General features: G+C 43.8%; 1 protein-coding gene and 1 long non-coding RNA gene across 4 annotated transcripts in view; one reads left to right on the forward strand and one right to left on the reverse strand.

Annotated features, from left to right (window-relative positions):
• ZHX2 (zinc fingers and homeoboxes 2) overlaps positions 1–12479 on the forward strand; it is a 50079-nt gene extending 37600 nt beyond the window's left edge. For all 3 annotated transcript variants that reach the window (XM_079984255.1, XM_079984254.1, XM_079984253.1), the window contains 2 exons: positions 6687–9247; positions 11322–12479. In XM_079984255.1, the coding sequence (XP_079840381.1) occupies positions 6846–9242 (2397 nt within the window). In that variant the 5' untranslated portion in view covers positions 6687–6845 and the 3' untranslated portion in view covers positions 9243–9247; positions 11322–12479. The remainder of the gene's footprint in view (positions 1–6686; positions 9248–11321) is intronic.
• LOC307220609 overlaps positions 1–14102 on the reverse strand; it is a 484995-nt gene that overhangs the window by 467385 nt on the left and 3508 nt on the right. The window lies entirely within an intron of this gene.

The raw sequence follows: 14102 nt of genomic DNA on the forward strand, positions 1-14102 counted from the left end.
AGAATAACATAAGAAAGAAAAAAAGAGCAAACCCCACAACATATCCACAAAAACATATAAACATATAAACATACAGCAACAAAAAAAAAGAACACACACACCCAAAAACATAACATTAATTGACTTCCCTCCATCACGGTTTGAGCTTTATTCCCACATTATCTTCCTACGGTATCTTTTTATCACCTTTATTTACACCTCTCAGGCTTTATGTTACACCTACTGTAATTTTAATATTTCCTAAATTTGTTTCTATGTATGTAATGAATTTGCTCCAATCATTAATAAATTTTACGTTTTTTTGATGCCTGATCTTCTGTGTCATCCTTGCTAGCTCTATATACTCAAATAACGTAGATTGCCATTCTCTGATAGTTGGGATATTAGAGGTTTTCCAGTTTTGCGCTAGTAGTATCCTGGCAGCTACCGTTGCGTATTGGAACATAGTTTGATCTTCTTGCCTAATCTCCTCCCCGACCATCCCTAAAAGGAAGGCTTCAGGTTTTTTAGGGAAAGTATATTTCAAGATTTTTTTTAGTTCATCATAAATAAGTCCCCAAAACCTTTTCACTTCTTCACAAGCCCACCACATATGATGGAAGTCACCTTCTTTTGACTTACACTTCCAGCAAGCTTTGTCCCCCGTCTTGTACATTTTTTCTAATTTCACAGGGGTGAGGTACCATCTGTACATCATTTTTTGTAAATTTTCTCGGAGGTCAACACATGCTGTGAATTTCATGTCCTTGTTCCAAAGTTTCACCCACCTGTCATAGTCTAAATTATATCCAAGGTCTATGGCCCATTTAATCATGACCTCCTTTATCTCCTCATCCTTGGTATCCCAGTCTAATAGTTGGTTATACATTTTGGATAAAAGTTTAGAGTTTCCTTCTATTATTTCCACCTGGTATCTGGACTTTTTCTCACTCATCCCTGTTTTTTTGTGTTCGTTCCATAAGGAATTAATTTGGTAAAATTGTAACCAGGTCGTTAATTTGTCTTTTAGTTCTTCATAAGGTCTAAGTTTCCACCCTTAGTCTGATTTTACCAATAGTTCCTCATAGGTCCATCTTTGACCTTCCATATTAGGTTTTTTAATTGTTAGGATGTCAACTGGTGATAACCACCATGGGGTGTCTTTTTCTATGAGTCTCTTATTTCTATTCCATACCTCAAGTAGCGCTCCTCTAATAATATGGTTGGAGAATCCTTTATGGGCCCTCTCCTTATCTTGCCATAGATACGCATGCCAACCAAATCTGGCGTCAAATCCCTCCAAATCCAACAAATCTGTATTTTTCAAAGCAATCCAGTCCTTGATCCAACACAGACACGCGGCTTCATAGTATAGTTTCAGGTTCGGAACGGCGAACCCTCCCCTATCTCTATGATCAGTAAGTAGTTTAAATTTGATTCTTGCTCTTTTGCCCTGCCAAATAAATCTGGACAGGGTTTTCTGCCAATCTTTAAATGATGTCATGCCTCTAATCACCAGGATGTTCTGAAATAGAAACAGCAACCTTGGGAGAATGCTCATCTTAACTGCTGCCATTCTACCCAACCAAGAAAGTTTTAGCCTACTCCAGGTGTCCAGGTCTTTTTTAATCTCTTTCCATGTCCTTGTATAATTATCTTCAACTAAATTTATATTTTTCGTGGAGATCCAGATGCCCAAATATTTCACCTTTTTCACCACCTTGATTCCCGTTTTCAGCTCTAACTGGTTTCTTAGCTCTTCGGTTAAATTCTTTGTCAACATCTTAGTTTTGACTTTATTTAGTCTAAAGCCGGACAGTTTTCCAAATTCTTCAAGTAACTCTATAACTTTGCCGATAACCTCTACTGGGTCTCCTAACGATATTACCAAATCATCGGCATAAGCCTTTAATTTATATTCTTTGGCTCCTATTCTAATTCCTTTTATTTCCGAGGTTTCCCTTATTTTATTTGTAATTACTTCCAACACCATAATAAATAAGAGGGGGGATAGAGGGCATCCCTGTCTTGTACCCTTCGAGATCTCAAATGACTTAGTTAAATTATTGTTAATAATCAATTTGGCCCTTTGTTCTAAATATATCGCCCTTATACCTTCCAGGAAAGGCCCCTCTATCCCTACCCTCTCCATACATTTTAGTAGAAACCTCCATGATACGTTATCGAATGCCTTTTCAGCATCGATGAAAATTAGAGCCGCAGGGATATCAATCTTAAATTCCAAATACTCAATAATATTTATTATGTGCCTTACGTTGTCTTTTAAATACCTATTAGGTAGGAATCCTACTTGATCTTTGTGAATAGATTTTGATAAATATTTTTTAAGCCTGTTTGCCATTATTACTGCAAAGATTTTATAATCATTATTGAGTAGTGATATCGGTCTGTAGTTTCTTATGTCCAGCTTGTCAGACTCTGATTTAGGGATTAACGTGATGTGTGCCTCTTTCCAGGAGTCGGGTATCCTTCCTCCTTGTAAAACATTATTCATTACATTGCAAAGGACCGGAGCCAGATATTCTTCTAAAACTTTGTAATACTTTTGAGACAACCCATCTGGACCTGGTGCTTTCCCTGGTTTCATCCTCTTAATTGCTTCTTTAACCTCGTCTGCTGTTATTAGTTTGTTTAAATGGATTTTTTCCTCGTCCATCAGCTGTTCTCCTCTATTCCTTTCCAGATATTTTTCCATTTCTACTGTGTCCTCATCTTCCTTTCTATACAGATTTTCATAAAATTGAAGGAACTTTTCCTCTATTTTACCAGGGTCTTCAAATATTTGCTCTTCTGTTTTAATTTTGTTAATCACATTCTGTTTTTTCATTTTTCTTAATTGCCACGCCAGTAGCCATCCCGTTTTATTTGCGGATTCAAAATACTTTTGCTTCATTGATCTAATTCTCCATTTTACCTATTGACTTATTAATGTCGAGTATTGTGTCTGCAGCATTTTAGAGATTTGTTTAATCCTTTCATCCCTGGGATTTACTATTAATTTTTTCTCACAATCTCTTAGTTGTTTAACTATTTCTTCTTTCTTTGATTCTCTTAGTTTCCTTCTATAGTTATTTTGTTGGATTAAGAATCCTCTTAAAACCGCCTTACTGGCGTCCCAAACTATATCAATTTTTGTTTCTTTATTCAGATTTATATCAAAATATTCTTTCAAGGTGGTTTTGGCCTTTTCAATTATCTCATCATTTTCAAGTAAATATTCATTCATTCTCCATCTATATGGGCCCGATGATTTACATTTTATTTCCAACACAATTGGGTTGTGATCAGAGAGGGTTCTAGGTTGTATTTCACATTTCGTTGTTCTTGTCAATAACTCTCTTGAGACCCATATCTGATCAATTCTACCCCAACTCTGGTGTGGTTCCGAGAAATGCGTGAATTGTTTCGTTATTGGGTTTTTATGCCTCCAGATGTCAATTAAGTCTAAATTTTCTTGAAGATTGTTAAATGATTTTGGGAGTTTCCCTTGATTCGGTTTCCTCTTTTTTCCATTTCTATCTAATTCTGGTGAGGGTACTCCATTCAGGTCTCCTAGCAGGATTAATTTATGGTTTTCTAATTCTAATAGCATTTGCTCCAGTTTTTTGAAAAACTCTGCTTTGTTTGTATTAGGTGCATAAACAGTTACTACATTTAATTTTCCCCCTTGATGTTTAATTTGAACTCCCAAAATTCTTCCCTCGGCATCTTTGCAAATCAATACTGGTTCCCATTTCTCTTTAACGTAAATCACCAGCCCTCTTATTTACATCCGAGTTAATAAACTCTACTCCCAGTTTTTTGTTTATCAGTATGTGTTTGTGTTTTTTGGCTACGTGTGTCTCTTGCCAGCAAATCACATCATAGTTTTTATTTCTCACAACTTTCTCTATTTTATTCCTTTTTGATTTTTCATTCAAACCGTTTACATTCCAGGTCAAAAAGTTCAAAGACATTACTAACGTTAAGATCTATTCAATTGAAATTTTAAAACTTGTGTTTTGGGGCTTCCGTTCCCAGTATAATCTTCCTCTTCTACTTCCTCTCCTCCCACAGCACCCTCCTCCTCTTCTGTTTCTTCTTCTCCGACTTCTCTTTCTTCCTGTCTCCCTTTCTTCTCCTTCTTTCTTTTTTTCTTGTTTCTGGATCCCTCTCTATCTCTTATCCTCTCTTCCACCTTTAACTTTTCTATACTTACCTCCATTGTACGTTTGTATTTTAAAACTAATAAAGATTTACCATAAAAAATAAAACAACAAAACAAAACATCTTAGCATTTGATATAAAACATACATTAAAAGTACCAACAAAACCAGATGTTTAAAACAACTTAGTCTACTAACAGAAAGAATTGAAACTAAAACAAGACACCCTGATTCATTTTGGAAATAAAATCAGCAGATTTAAAAATACGTACTATAAAATGACATTTAAAATACCCGTCTGGGTAAATAATAATAATAATAATAATAATAATAATAATAATAAATTGTTTATTCATTATACCCCACCCATCCAACTGGGTTGACCCAGTCACTCTGTGCAGCTTCCAACATAATATAAAAACACAAAAAAGTTTTTATTGTGCAGCAAAAACAGGCAGTTTAGTTGCTTCCACACAGAAAGGTCAATGATTACTTGAAGGTATGGAACAAACACGATGTGGCACTTGTAAAAGTTTGTCAGATTGATGATTATAATATGAGATAACCATGTGTCCAGGCAGACATTTTCAGTAGGGGCAAAGAGTAGAATTCCTTTCCCCCATAGCTGTGTTTGACTCCTTGCTTCCTTTAAGACAAGCCTGAAATAAGTTTCCTTTCCTATTGGCGCTTGGCTGAAATAAGCTGGAGTGGCTGGCATTCTGTGCCAGAAATGAGGGCGATGGCTCTGTTGGTGCTTTTATATGGTTTTCTTATCTGCTTGACTTGTCTAGTTATTCGGCTAAATTATGTATAGAGTTTTAACCCTTGTTTTTGTTGTTCTATTGCAGTCCTTTTACTGTAAGCCAGTTTGGCAGGATCTATGATCCAGAAGAGCAGCATTAAAAACCACTTTAAGTCTATTTACTTAACTAGCATAAAAGACATTTAACTAAATAAGTTTATTTAACACAGTCTGAGCCAAGAGAAGGGAAATACCCCCTTTTTCATTAATTTGATTTGAATATGCTAGCAACCTGTTATGTACTGAAGTTCTCACCCTGGGCCAGCAGGGGGGTGCTGTGGATAGTTTTCACTCAGGTCCACATATGCAAATAAGGGATTGAAAGTGACATTCAGTGATTGGATAGTTACAGAAAGTTGTTACTGTTGCCTTGTAGTTGAGCTCTATATAAACAGTTCAGTTCTGTTCTGGCCTGTGAATAAACAAGAGCTGTTTGAAGAATCGCTATGTCGTCTGATATGTTCACCCACAACTTAACACATAATGGTAGGAATTTTGTAAGAAAGATAATTTTAAGAATGGTAACAGGTGCAAAGTAAGTTTGCTTAACTTCATTTTAACATGCAAGGAGGTAATTTATTCCTTTCTTACTATGCTTGGGATTGTAGATTGGAGAAGATTTGGGCAGGACCCAGGGGCATGCATGGGAAGAAGGGAGAGCAAAGATTCTCACGTGCAAGTTGAAATACTCGTGCTGACATAATGTTTAGTGGGCACTTCACTTGCATTTTTGTGTCCTAAAATGAGAAACGTTTCCAGTAAATAGCCAATGTTTAAGCAATGAATGGTTGATCCTCAGTAATAAAAGTTTTTAATGACACGGGGTTCGGGGCCAGCTTTCTTTGGGGAAGAGTTTTGAACAAATCACCGTTTCTAGATTGTATCCAAACTAGAGTATATTTCTTAAGGTTACTGACATCCATTCCAACAAAATTTTAGCTGGCAAATAATCGAGTTAATCCAGTTTATTAGATTTGTATGCACTTGCATAGGAACTAAATGTCAGTTTGCATTTATTGGTGCAGAAAGTATTGATCTGATTTGTAGAGATCTTTCCCATTCAGATTAATTCAAGAGGGTTCTGGAAGCTTCGCTGTGTGAAAGAAACAAGCAAAAGGTTCATGATGTTTGGGTTATTCCTTCGGAGAAGCTGAGTACAGCTGGTTTAAAGTGGTTCTCTTTCTGTCACGGTCATGCTGCCTATAAAAGAAGGCCTAGAAGGAGCCTGCGTTTCACTTTCTCTATCTCTATGGTGTTCTGTGCATAGTATGCTTACTGTTAAGGTTTAGACTTACTATAAGTTATGGTAAGTTTAAGTTAAGTCTGCTGCAACTGGATTTATTATGGACCATGCCAATCCTGAATGTATTGGATTTGTGACCGTTATGCTCATTTGCCTTCAAGCAGCAGTAAAGCTCTGCTAGATGAAATATTAATTGCCTCTGGTCTATTTTGGGGGGAATCCTGCAACATGGTTTAATTTTTTACTCTGCTAACTATACATTTTAATCTACTCTGGATCAATATTGAGTAGGATTCCACGACACTAAAAGCAGTCATGGGGGGGCGTGTATTTAAGATGATGTGTTTTATACTGTATTTTATGCTGGTGTTTGTTGCATCAATTGTTTTAAATTTGTTGTTAGCTGCCCTGAGCCCGATTTTCAGAACTGGGAAGTGTGGGGTATAAATAAAATTTATCATTATTTATTATTAATGGCGCATGTCTTGTCTTGCAGGTGCCATGCAGCACAATTGCTATGGTGGCCAGAGCTGAAGGCCATGGCTAGAATTCTTTAGGACACACACCCTGGATAACATCACACAATAAGCCATCTTGGAGAGCACCTTGCCTGGGAGAAGCTGCTGCTCTTGCCAAGGACAGTTGCCCAGCTGCCATGGCTAGCAAAAGGAAATCGACCACTCCATGTATGGTTCGAGCATCTGAGTCTGAGGAAGCTCTCAAGGACTGTAGTATGGGAAGGGAAGCAACCGGCACTCCAGAGCAGGATGCGAGCAATGGTTTGGTGGCCGGTAAGGAGAGCTGCGAAAACGACTGTGAGGTGATCGAAGGGAAATCCTCCCCTGCCAACCCGGCTAGGAAACCCCTCGGAGGCTACGAATGTAAGTACTGCCCCTATTCCACACAGAATCTCAACGAGTTCACGGAGCACATAGACACCCAGCACCCGAACGTCATCCTCAACCCCCTGTACGTGTGCGCCGAGTGCAACTTCACAACCAAAAAGTATGATTCCTTATCCGAACACAACGCCAAACTCCACCCAGGAGAGAACAACTTCAAGCTCAAGTTGATCAAGCTCAACAACCAGACCGTCCTAGAGCAGTCCATTGAGGCGGCGAGCAGCTCAGTTGCCGTGGAAACCCCTGAAATCGAGGTGGTTCCTGTCGGGCCTAGCGGTACAAGCAAGACCACCCCAGTGGTTAACGTTGGGAAGCCTAAAGTCGAAGGCAGGAAAGTTTCTTTAGAGAACCACCTGGATGGGATCCCTCACCTGATTACGGAGGCCACAGAGCCTATCACATGCATTAACGGAGCAGAGCTCCTCCACGATATCCTGGCCCATGTGATGCCCTCTGTGCAGCTCCCGCCAAACATCAGCCTGGTTCCCAAAGTCCCCGTGCCGTTGAACAGTACCAAGTACAATTCCGCACTGGACACCAACACAACCATGATCAGCTCCTTCAACAAGTTTCCGTACCCGACACAGGCGGAGTTGTCATGGTTGACGGCCGCATCCAAGCACCCCGAGGAACAGATCCGGATTTGGTTTGCCACCCAGCGTCTGAAGCACGGCATCAGCTGGTCTCCGGAAGAGGTGGAGGAGGCAAGGAAGAAGATGTTCAACGGCACTATCCAACCAGCGGCCCAGACAATTGCCGTTCTGCCCGCTCACGTCGCCGCCGCAAAAATGCCACAGCCGATGATCCAGACGGCTGTGCCTTGCCAGATACTTAGCCAGACCGGCCTGGTTTTGACGCAAGTCTCAAACGGGTCCAATGTTTCCCCCATTGCCCTTGCCGTGGCAGCCAACCATGGGCAGAAACGGAGCATGCAGGCCCAGAAGGCCGTCCCGGAAGTCAAGCGCCCACACGTCGCCGCAGAGGTCTTATCCAAACAGATCGCCCCCGCTGCTCCGACGAGCACGACCGCAGTGCCCTTGTCCCCTGCGCTGCTGGCAAATGACCGCAAGAAGACCAAGGAGCAAATAGCAGCCCTGAAGGCGAGTTTTATTGTCAGCCAGTTCCCCGATAACGCGGAAGTGTACAGGCTGATAGAAGTCACGGGCCTCTCCCGAAGTGAGATCAAAAAGTGGTTCAGCGACCACCGATACCGGAGCCAGCGAGGGATTGTCCACATCACGAGCGAGTCGCTAGCCAAGGACCAGGTTGCTCTTGTGGCAGCAAGGCAGGCGCGGAACTATACTCCATACCCGGACTTCACTTTCCAGAAGTTCAAAGGAAAATCCAGAGAACAGCTGGCGGTCCTTGAAGAAAGCTTTATCAAGAGTTCTTTTCCAACCCAAAGCGAGTTGGAAAGGCTCCGGAACGAAGCCTGCATGACTAGTCGAGAGGTTGAGGCCTGGTTCTCCGAGCGCAGAAAGCTCAGGGATAATATGGAACAAGCCGTCTTGGACTCGATGGGGCCGAGCGTAAAGAATAAGGAGGAAGGGGCTTCCAACGGTGCCATCGGTCCGACAGAGCAGTTTGACGTCTCCCAGGCACAGACCTCTTTGTCCAAGTGCTCGACTGCATTTGCCTCAAGTAGCCAAGAGCAGGCGCACTTGTTGAAGAGCACATTTGCAAGGACGCAGTGGCCAACTCCACAGGAGTATGATGAGTTGGCGGCTCAGACGGGCCTCACGAGGACTGAAATAGTGCGCTGGTTCAAAGAGAACAGGAGCTGCCTACGAACCGGGACACTAAAATGGCTGGACCAATACCAGCAGCAGTATGCCGTCGATGGATATGACGCGGCAAAAGGACCAGCAGCCACCGAGACGGCGAGTAGCAGTAGCGAGGGGGTTCAGCAACCCAGTAAAGAGCTTCAGAAGCCAGAGAAGCAGGACATAGAGGGCATGGAGAAATCTGAATGCAGTGACCGAGGTAGTCAAGGCAATAACGAGAACAAGGGAAATGTGAGTTGGGTGGAAGTCACCATTGACGATGACGATGACGCTTCGGACTGTATGGACAGCTGGGGTCAAGCAGCGCCGGGAAGCAAAGCAGGTTTTGATTCTGAAAGTATACCTGGCGATACCTCTCACACCTAAGACAGGTAATGATGGGGATTGTTTGTTGACCTAACACTGGCCATGGTCCTCCTTGGCTCAGCGTTCTAATTCAAGGGTTGCATCCAGCTATAGCAACTTCCACTTGTGCAGCGGAACTTGCTCCCCCCCACCCCGCACAGTTCCCAAATCTGCTCTGAAGTGTTAGAGGAACATCAACACACTTGCAGGCAGTGGTGTGCAGACAGTGGACTAGGGAAACTAGGCTTGTCCCCAAAATGTTCCTGGTAAATTAGAGTACAGTCATATCTCTTGTTACGTTTGCTTCATGTTATGTTTTTTCAGGTTGCGCCCCGCGGTGACCCGGAAGTACTGGAAAGGGTTACTTCCGGGTTTCGCTGTTCGCGCATGTGCAGACGCGCAAAATGACGCCATGCGCAGAAGCGGTGGATCGCAACCCGCGCGTGCACAGATGCGCCGCTGCGGGTTGCGTTCCTTTCATGTTGCGAACGGGCCTCCGGAACGGATCCCGTTCGCAACCAGAGGTACCACTGTATTAAAGTATTAAAGCCTGGCCCCTCCTTCCCAAAGCCCAGGAAGCTTCTGCCCAACTTAGGGAGGGAGAAGTGATGCTCACGCACGCGACGTCAACACGCCTGGCAAATTTCAAACGCTGCATGTATTTGGCTGTAGATTGGAATTGAGAAAAATACTGACCTGTTTTATATGCTTAGGAGACAGCAGCCTCTGCATGCTTTTCAGATCCACCTTAACTGATTAATCATAATCCAAGGAGTCTCCCAATTCTCTCTGTGTGTATTTTGATTTCATTTATCTGCCCCTGGCTTAGTGTCTTTTTAAACACTTCACATTGCTGAAAACGCAAGCTTAGGCCCTCTAGTGGGAAAAACATACAAACTCTGACATGCTTATTAACATGGTCTCATCATGCTTTCGGGACACCATCCAGCAAAGAATTGGTAACACTTAAAGTCAGTGGGTTTGCTATTGAAAATATTGTATTGTATTGTTTGTAAGCTGGGGTAAGGTACTAAAGATTTCTTTTTGATTGTAGGGTATCTTAACGCAGTTGCCACAGGAACTGCACACAGTGGACCCCTGTAAAGGGCTGCTTAGTACCAGACAGAAATCTGAAAAATTAATTTGGTTAGCTTCAGCATTCTCCTTACTATTTCTCTTAGTAAAATCAGGAGTTTTCTGTGCCCAGGTGGGCACAGTATGGTTTAATAAGGCAAGCACAAAATGCAGGGAAGGAGAAGTGATGGATGCGGACCACATGCAATACGCCAGGTGTGTTGCGCAGGCCTATCTTTGGCAAGCATATGGCATCCAGATAACTTATTGGGGGCTAGAAGAGATGCTGTCTCTTACAAGTACAGTCATACCTCGGGTTACAGACGCTTCAGGTTGTGCTTTTTCAGGTTACGGACGCGCCAAAACCCAGAAGTACCGGAAGGGGTTACTTCTGGGTTTCAGCAGTCGCGTATGCGCAGAAACGCTAAATTGTGCTTTGCAGATGTGCCAAATTGCAACAGACGCAACGCTGCGGGTTGCAAACGTGCCTCCCGCACGGATCACGTTCGCAACCCGAGCGTCCACTGTACACTCCTGCAAGCTTGCTCAGAAATAAGCCTTGCTGAGTCCAACAGAGATTTAATTCCCAGGTAAAGTGTGTGTAGGTTTGCAGCCAGGCAGAGCGACCCAGTAAGGGAGAATGAAGATGAGCTGGGGCGACTTCTTTTTATGGAAGCTTTTTATGGGCTACAGCCCTTGTTTGTTTGTTTTTAAATCCTTACCCACTGGTCTTGGTGCAAGGGGAAATAAAGTATGTCACTTTCAGGGCTGGCATACACCCTCCCCTGCAAAAATAAATAAATTTATGGGCATGTCTAAATGCATCCAGCCGCTCCAAAGCCTTCCCCTATGCACACAGCTGCATTCGTTTCACTCCAAGTAAGAAGACCCATTGAATTTCATGCACCTGAGTTAGTGCCCCACAGCCAAAAAGCACAAAGGAGGGTTGTTGCTGGTGTGCAAGCTGTGTTCCGTTTTGCAAAATAATAACCGTATTCCGTGCACTCATTTGTTTATCTGTCATAGGCATATCACTCAGCTTTCTAGACCTATCTTTCCACTCTTTGGGAGTACGCCGTCACTGACCCTGGGAGCAAGCAGGATCTTCGGAAGCAGGGAAATCCAACGGGTTTTGCCTCCCGGTTCAAGGCACGTGGGTACAGTTGCGGTGGAGAAAGGACAGTCCTGAGGAGCATCACTACAGATCTCACGGTGCCAAACTTCCACCAGGGGACTTTTCCAACAAGGGCCCTTGTACATAGGTTTTCCCCCGCAACTTGCTTGCCTCCCATTGTAACTTCCCATTCACAACGTGGAGACGTCTCGCTGCCTTTCCTGGCTGGTGCGTACGCTGTGGATTCCCATTGCCATCTCCAGGTCGCGATTTGGCTTATTGGTTTTCTTGAAAATTAGTTACCGCTGCGTCTACATCCATGATGACTTGGAAACCTTTTTGGGCTCCCGCACATGTTTCTAAAGATGTGTTTCTATTTTCGCAGAGTTTACCCATCTCAACACATTTTTACCTGTTCAGTCTAGGGCTAGCTCGTTGTGACTTTCTCAAGAGCCTTATATTTGCAATTGGCTCCCTTTTGTTCCTCTGCATGCAGGAAAAGCAGCAAAAACATTTGTCTGGGAGAGACAGCCAATCTCTTGAACACATCCTGCATTTCACCGTTTGCCAAAACATCTGGATTATGGAGCTCCAGAGTTGTTGACAGTACGCCTTTGCTTGTTCTAAGCACATTTTTCTACTACATGTAGTACAATCCTTTAAAAAAAAAAAGACTTTACAATGGAGGGCTTAAGCTTCTTAATAACTGAATTTGCTCACAATTCTTTGTTTGGTGCAAATACAGAGACTTATTTTTGTCAGCCTTAGGTGCTCTAGTGCACAACGTGGTTTCTTGAACCCTCAGCCACTACAGCTTTCATTTGTTTCTAGGTCCTCAGAATGCACTTTTGTTCTCCAAATAACTGCTGAGAGAGGGGACGAACTGTCATATTGGGTACAGGTCAAAATGGTGAAGTTGCTTTGGTTTGGAGAGACGGATCCATTTCCCATCCCAACATACACTGCACAAATCTAATCACTAGGGAGTTTGAATTAAAACAAAACACTTTTCTAACTTTTTGCTTGTTTGTTGTAACTCAGTAAAACAAAGGCTTTAATGTTTTTGGTAAGCTTTTCCTCTTGTCTCTCTTTCTTTCTTTTTTTTTTAAATGCAACATCTTCCTCACGCTGCTAAGTAGCTTTAAATACAGCATAGCATGCCTGCTCTTGAATGCTGAGTGGCAGCTTAAAGAAAGTTATCTGGGAAGAAGCAAGGCCTACTATCATTCACAGCCATTATTTTGCCAGCTGGATTCAGAGACATTGAAATCCCACTGCTGTCATTCTCTATAGTCAGAGGGAAGAACCTTTTTTCCCTCTCTCAGGCTTCCATTGCCTTGGGGAAAAATGGGCAGGGATGGAAAATGCCCACACCCTTAAAATAGACACACACACACACACACACACACACACACACACACACTCTTAAGTGCACAAACACCAAGTTTCCAATGATGAATGAGGAAGGACCAATTTTCACCCTCAGTCTAGCATGCAGGGAGGTCTCAACTTCATCACCCAGCATGCAGCAAGCAGGGTGAAATTTAGGGTGCGGATTGGAGCTTGGACAGGTGGAGGCCTGGCAGGCCAGAAGTTTCCCAGGCATGTTTTGCATCGTGGATGGGGAACCTCAGGCAGAAGGGCCAAATGGAGCCTTCCACTCCTGTCTGGCCCTATCTCTGGGTCATGTACTCTCCCCTTGCCTTGCTTTGTGCCTTCTTGAGAGTCTCTGCCCGGTTAGAATATTTCCTTAAACACTGGTGCTTCTTGCTTGCCTGAATGGAAGGTAGAGGAGCATGTGAAGAAACTAGCCTACTGTACGAAGGTATATCCTCCTTTAGCTCATGCCCAGGATTGGGAGCGGGCACAGAAAAGGATGCTGCATTGCACCTGTGGAAGGAATTCTATGGATACTGCCACATGCCCTCTCATCCATAGGCTTGGCACAAGGGTTTTTCTCACAGCCTACAGATGGAATACAGATGGGACACGGGTGGCGTTGTGGGTTAAACCACAGAGCCTAGGACTTGCCGATCAGGAGGTCAGCGGTTCAAATCCCCGCGACGGGGTGAGCTCCCGTTGTTCGGTCCCTGCTCCTGCCAACATAGCCGTTCGAAAGCACGTCAAAGTGCAAGTAGATAAATAGGTACCACTCTAGGTAAAGGTAAAGGTACCCCTGCCCATACGGGCCAGTCTTGACAGACTCTGGGGTTGTGCGCCCATCTCACTTAAGAGGCCAGGGGCCAGCGCTGTCCGGAGACACTTCCGGGTCACGTGGCCAGCGTGACATCGCTGCTCTGGCGAGCCAGAGCCGCACACGGAAACGCCGTTTACCTTCCCGCTGGTAAGCGGTCCCTATTTATCTACTTGCACCCGGAGGTGCTTTCGAACTGCTAGGTTGGCAGGCGCTGGGACCGAGCAGCGGGAGCGCACCCCGCCGCAGGGATTCGAACCGCCGACCTTTCGATCGGCAAGTCCTAGGCGCTGAGGCTTTAACCCACAGCGCCACCTGCGTCCCAACAGGTACCACTCTAGCGGGAAGGTAAACGGTGTTTCCGTGCGCTGCTCAGGTTCGCCAGAAGCGGCTTAGTCATGCTGGCCACATGACCCAGAAGCTGTACGCCGGCTCCCTCGGCCAGTACAGCAAGATGAGTGCTGCAACCCCTGAGTCAGTCACAACTGGACCTAATGGT

The sequence above is a fragment of the Podarcis cretensis genome (genome assembly GCF_951804945.1).
Source record: "Podarcis cretensis genome assembly, chromosome: 7".
Taxonomy (NCBI): domain Eukaryota; kingdom Metazoa; phylum Chordata; class Lepidosauria; order Squamata; family Lacertidae; genus Podarcis; species Podarcis cretensis.